The 6000-nt window shown below is 38.2% G+C and overlaps 1 protein-coding gene across 4 annotated transcripts; it reads left to right on the top strand.

Moving 5' to 3' along the window:
• Positions 1–1629: 1629 nt before the first annotated feature.
• LOC140004140 (uncharacterized) lies at positions 1630–4863 on the top strand. 4 transcript variants are annotated; one of them, XM_072074628.1, is made up of 7 exons: positions 1630–2548; positions 2756–2983; positions 3101–3235; positions 3324–3395; positions 3700–3819; positions 3919–4021; positions 4691–4863. In XM_072074628.1, exons 1-7 carry the CDS (start codon positions 1979–1981, stop codon positions 4726–4728), a joined length of 1266 nt encoding a protein of 421 aa, XP_071930729.1. In that variant the 5' UTR covers positions 1630–1978; the 3' UTR covers positions 4729–4863. The 4 variants fall into 4 exon arrangements, with proteins under 4 accessions (XP_071930729.1, XP_071930727.1, XP_071930728.1 ...); XM_072074626.1 differs by having other exon boundaries at positions 1834–2548; positions 3610–3819; XM_072074627.1 differs by lacking the exon at positions 4691–4863 and having other exon boundaries at positions 1834–2548; positions 3919–4326.
• Positions 4864–6000: the final 1137 nt, after the last annotated feature.

Below are 6000 nucleotides of genomic sequence, written 5' to 3'. Positions count from 1 at the left end.
TTTGCATCATAAATATATTTCTTAACCTACTTTTTTTATATTTTCAACCACATTTTTATTTTACATACATCATAGCTCACAAAAAGTGTTACAGTAATTATTTCAAATAATACTTTAAACAATACTTTATCCAAAAGTGTTTTCGTGCCAAAAGCACGCAACTCCGGATGGAGGAGCGAACGCACTGCGCCGGCTTCCTGAGGTGGTGTTTACATCCTTCAATTGCTCGCGGGGGCAACCTTTTAAAAAGCTTCTTTTAACTTGGAAGATGCATATGCATATCACGAACACGAGCATTTCTAAGTGGCAATTGCTGAGTGCAATTTAAACCCAGATTAGATGACATCAGGTCAAATTAGACTCAAGGTCCTGGATTCAAGTCACATGGAAAGTGAGTCTCTTTGGGTTAATGGTGTAATTCTTACCGTTTTGTGAATTGATTAGAGTTATAATTTGTTTGTATTATTCGTTTTATGTAAATTTTTTTTTAAAATTTTTTTTTATTTATTTGTTTTCATCCAAAAATTAATGATCAAAATGTCAATCACATTAATAGGTTTGTTTGGATTGAACATTATTTATCCAGTTTTATTTGCTTACATCATCATTACAATTTTCAATACACCTTTTTACCTTCTCAATTATCTTTTTATCTCACATACATCACATCACAAAAAGTGATACAGTAAAAATATTTCAAATAATCCCACGTAACTTACAATCCAAACAAACCTATTATTAGGCTGGTCCGATCGTGCAATTGTAGATAAATAAACTGAGCCGACAAAAAAACCTGCTGAGCTCCGATTTCTATGTCCCACGTCATCAATCTGACACGTTCAATTGAACGAGTCAGACAAATTCATCTGGCCCATAGGAGGAGCCCAGATTCCTCCAACCCCAAGTAGGCCTTCTCTTCTCCAACTCAGTGGCCTTAAGAGAGGCCCACGTGCCTTGTCATGTCACCATGGGCCCACTCTCCATGGCCACTGGTCACGGTTACGTTCGATGGCTAAATCTATTGGGATTTGGGATATACTAGTAAGCTTACACAAGTAGCAGTAGCATTGCTTTCGCAACGGATTTTCTTCTAGATATTATTTTCTGTGCCACTTTTTATTATATTATTATTATTTTTTATTATATTATTATATTTTTTATATAAATATTATGTTTTAGTTCTTTTTTATTTTTTTAAAATCTAATACCTATTAATTAAATAAAATATAAATACAGTAGCTTCAAAAAAATAATATATAATAGAAAATTAAAAAATACAACAGAAAATTCATAAAAAATCTTATTTTTTTATGTATTTTAGTTTTTTGAGTTTTTTAAATTTTGTGTATTATTTAATTAATAGTTATTGAATTTTAAGAAAATAAAAAAAATTAAAACGTGATATTTATGTAGAAAAAATAATAATATAATAAAAAATAAGAGAGAGTGGTAGGGAACGTTGGACAAAAAATCCGGTGCGCATTTCTTTTTATCATTTTCTCTGTCATATTTACTCCGGCTGGTGGCGCCAGAGTCCGGCGTTGGGGTCGCTTGTCAGAAATTTTGGCTACTTTTTCCACCGGTTATTTATAGCCCCCGGCCCCCCGCTCCCTACCCTTGACCCTTAGCGCAGGTTTTCCCTCTAAAAACTCAGAGGCAAAGAAAGAAAAGGTCACCATTTCTTTTCACCATATCTTTTTCTGTCTTGCCAAAAAAACACACGCGAGAGAGCCAAAAAAAAAAAAAAAAAACAGAGAGAGAGAGAGGTGACAGCATTTGCATGTTGGCTGAGAGTGCAGAAAAGATACCTAATCTAGGTTGTACAAATTGTACAAACCGCCTTTATTTGGTACTTTCCGCAAAGTGCAAATGACTTGCTAAAATTTTGCAGGATGTGAGAACCACTTCTTTTCCTCCCTCCCTCCCTAACTCTCTCTGCAGGTTTTGCTCAATTTCTCTTTAAAAGAAAGAGTGCTTTATGCTGGACCCTCTAAACACGCCGGCAAATTTCAACAGGGACGGTGGTTTTGATATAATGAGCGTGCTAGAACGGCAAGAAGCAATTTGGATGAAGTGGCAAGAAGAGCAGCTCCACCACCCACCGCCACTACCATTACAAGTGCGGCAACTGGGACATGATTTTTTCAACTCAACTGACCAGCTGAATGTGTTCTCCTCTCCTGCTCAAGCTCATCACCATTTTCATGGGTTTATCACTAATGATCACCATTTTTCTGGGCTGCTGACTCAGGGGATATTGAAGCAGGATCCAGGTGTCCAAACTACTACTGGCTGTGATAATTTTACAAATATTGGAGGGCCAAGTGCAGGGCTTGGGGCTTGCGAGCTTGGAAACATTACTGGTTTCGGAATGGATTACGCAGTCTCGAGGACTGTCAGTTGTCCACCAGCAATGGCAGCTGCAATGGCGGATGTGGCAACCGCTGCCAGTAAGGGAAGGGAGACTACACTGCCTGAGAAGCTGAGCTCTAGTGCAGGGAGAGAGAGCTTCAAGAAGAGGAAGGCTGACAAGACCCAAAACCAGAAGGTTTGTGATGCAATTTCTTTGAAATGCAAGCGCTAGTGCCAGGGAATCTACTCTAGGCAGCTTACGTCTAATCAGTTTAGCCACATCATCCGGGAGTACACTGATTCCTGTTCTCTCGGATGTTAAATTGCTCGTTTGTCCTTCTTTGTTCTAGTTGATCCATGCACTTTTTTTTTTTTTTTTTTTAACTCCTCGGAACTTAATTAGGAAGCAACAGAACAGGAGGGCAAAGACAAGAGATCGAGAGGATGCCAGAAAGAGGAAGATTCCAAGGTCACAGAGCAAAAAAGCACGAGCAAGAATACTGCTACAAACAACACTATCAACAGAGAAGCTTCAGAGAACTCGAAGATATCTGAGGTTCAGAAACCAGACTACATTCATGTCCGAGCACGTCGTGGTCAAGCCACTGATAGCCATAGCTTGGCTGAAAGAGTGAGTTGGATTTCAATTCTGACTGAAGCCTCCGTTTCTTCTGTTGGTTTGTGTGGTGGCATTTGTTATTAGGATCAATACAATGCTAACATCGTGCAATCTACGTGAAACACGCAGGTAAGGAGGGAAAAGATTAGCGAGAGGATGAAATATCTGCAGGATTTGGTACCAGGATGTAATAAGATCACCGGAAAAGCAGGAATGCTCGATGAGATAATCAACTATGTTCAGTCGCTTCAAAGACAAGTTGAGGTACGAACACCAGCTATCCACTCTTATCATATGCTTGTTAATTGAATATATGCATGTCAAGGTATTCTAACTCTCATCCTCGCAACAGTTCCTGTCCATGAAACTGGCCGCAATAAATCCAAGGCTTGATTTCAACATCGGCGACATTTCCACAAAAGAGGTAAGGGAATATCACAAGTTAGCTAGAGAGTCTGAAAACCAAGGTTATACCAGCAAGGTGGTAGATCCCGACAGCGTGCTGATTGAGCAGTAAAAGACAATGCATTGAAAGCAATTAATGAAATGAAAGGGATTACCTGTGCCCCCTAATAGGACTAGCATGATGAGTGGTTGAAAGTTTGTCTCTAAGAAGCTTTTGTTCATTGTCTCTGCAGATTTTTGCTGTTGGCACATCTGAATTACACACAATTGGTTCAACATCAGAGATAATTAATCCTCTCAATTACCCTTTTGATTCAATACAGCAAGTGGTTTCGTGTTGCGGATTGGAAACTGGCGCAGATCCCTCTGAAATGGCACTTCGGAGAACCATTAGTGCCCCTGTGTCAATCCATGAAACGCTCAGGGACTCACCTTATTTCAGTGTAATCTCCTCTAGTATTATGTCTCTGCTCATGTCGTGTAGAATAGAGTAATTATCCTATGAACGAAATGACTTATCTCACAAATGAATCAAAATACAGCAAATCCATCCCTCTTCAACTTGGGATGCTGAGTTACAGAGCCTCTACGCGCTGGAGTTTCAACAAGGGAAATCAACATCATTGCTTTCTCAGCCATGTACAGGTATCCTAATGTCTTGTCAAACTTTTGGTGGCTATTTGATAATTCCACAAGGAGAAAGACGAGAATCAAGCTAAATTGGACACTAATAGATGTGAAACATAATAATTACCCCACAACATTAAGTGATATTACTTTGTACAAAATGGGTCCTCTCCAGTTCGAGATTGCCGAAAATGCTCGGTAGGTTTCTTGCCGTACTTTTCCCTAATTCACGTAAAGTAATGAGAATTCATCACTCTTTGGACAACTACCAAGTCCAATATCCAGTTTTCTCATTAAAAAACAAAAAAAAAAAAAAAAAAAAAGTGACCACCATGGTTTTACTAGCCAAGAGATGACATGTCTTGGTACTTCAACAATGCCGCGCCAAAAGGGATTATGTGCCCTCAAGATCATACGCTGTTTCGCACAGATGAGGAGTTTGGAGGATCTGGTGAATTTATCGTTTTCTTTAAATTGTTTCTCTTTAGAAACAAGGTGAAACAGAGGAATCCAATCTGATCAATTTGATATTTTTCATTAAAGCATTAGTAAGGTAGCACAGAGACAGATACCATCAGTATAAATATTTGTTACAGTTTTCCTTCAATCACATATTGGAAAGCATCCAACTCCATGTTCGAAACCTTCTATTCAACTGATGCAACCATATGAACTTGTATATTGCAGGTTATTTAGGAGGCAGCAATGTAAAGATGGTGATCTGAATCACGAAACCCCTTAGATGAGCTCAATCTATCTGTTACCCGTTCTAATTCTTTTCCTCGTTCAAGTATACGATGAGCATGTTATATGTATCTCTGCAAGAAATAATATAACCTTAGCAGTATGTTTTCTGACCACAGCCTTGTATTCTGCCTGCCACTTTCAGTTTTCTGAAAGTTACATTCATAAAAGTTAACCAAGATTGGTACTAAAAATTGTGTGACTTGCGAGTGGGAAAAACTACTGGACTCTTTAACAGAAAGTTCACAAACATTGATAGGAAACAGAACATAAGGAATAACAAGATCAAAACTACAGTTTGAATTAATTATTAATCAGACGGGTCATACTCATCAACTAGCACAAGTTGTTTTTGAATCTGACTGGCAATTATCAGCATTTGACGCAGAATTAAGTAAAAGAGCCAACAGGTGAACTATAGCGGTTTGTTTTTTGGGACAGAATAAGACGTGTCGATTAAGCCCCAGACAATCAGACAACAAAGGGACTAATTTGGGGTTAAGAACTGATGCTGACCACTTTCATGTGCAACAAGTAGAAGACAAGCGGATTGAAGTTTTTTTTCACAAATATCACAAGATGACTTTCATTCCGCTGCGTGCATGTGTGGAAGCATGAAAATTTTCACATGTACTGGAAGCAGGTACGTATAAACTTTTGGCAAATCATGCTGTAATTCAAGCTTCTATTACACCACCAATATAAGTACCAGTTTAAGAAACAGATCACCATATTTTTATGAGGTGAACACAGTTTTTCTGATGCGTGTTTTCATTATTCAATCAAACTCCTTTTCGAGGATCGAGACACACAAGAAAATTAGAAGTATGCTTCCTCAGAGCTCATATGTATATTTATCGCTTCATCCTTGGACCTTCTCATTGACCGTCATAGGAAAAGGCAGTAATCTGCCAGGAGACATGCACTATACAGATGACTTCAAAGTTATTTGTGTCTCTATTGGTGGTTATCTCCAATGTTTAAACACAAATTCTGGCACAAAACTCAACTTCATATGGAACAGAAATTAAGCGATGAGAAATTTTGTAGTCCAAGATCTTCTCTGTTCATTATTTCTCTTACTATAAACAAAGAAAAAGAATTTCTCAAGTGTGGAAAAAAAACATTGCAACCTATCACCAGATGCAGCTTCTGAACTCAGTAATTTGTGGACTAAGATTCCTGTTCTGTATCGTTATCTTTAGTTTTATGAAGCAGAGAAAACTAAACCAGCAGACACTTTCCCCTTTTGA

The sequence above is a fragment of the Coffea arabica genome, chromosome 2c, assembly GCF_036785885.1.
Source record: "Coffea arabica cultivar ET-39 chromosome 2c, Coffea Arabica ET-39 HiFi, whole genome shotgun sequence".
Lineage (NCBI taxonomy): Eukaryota > Viridiplantae > Streptophyta > Magnoliopsida > Gentianales > Rubiaceae > Coffea > Coffea arabica.
Note: the sequence above shows the minus strand (reverse complement) of the source record. Positions and strands in the feature narration are given on the sequence as shown.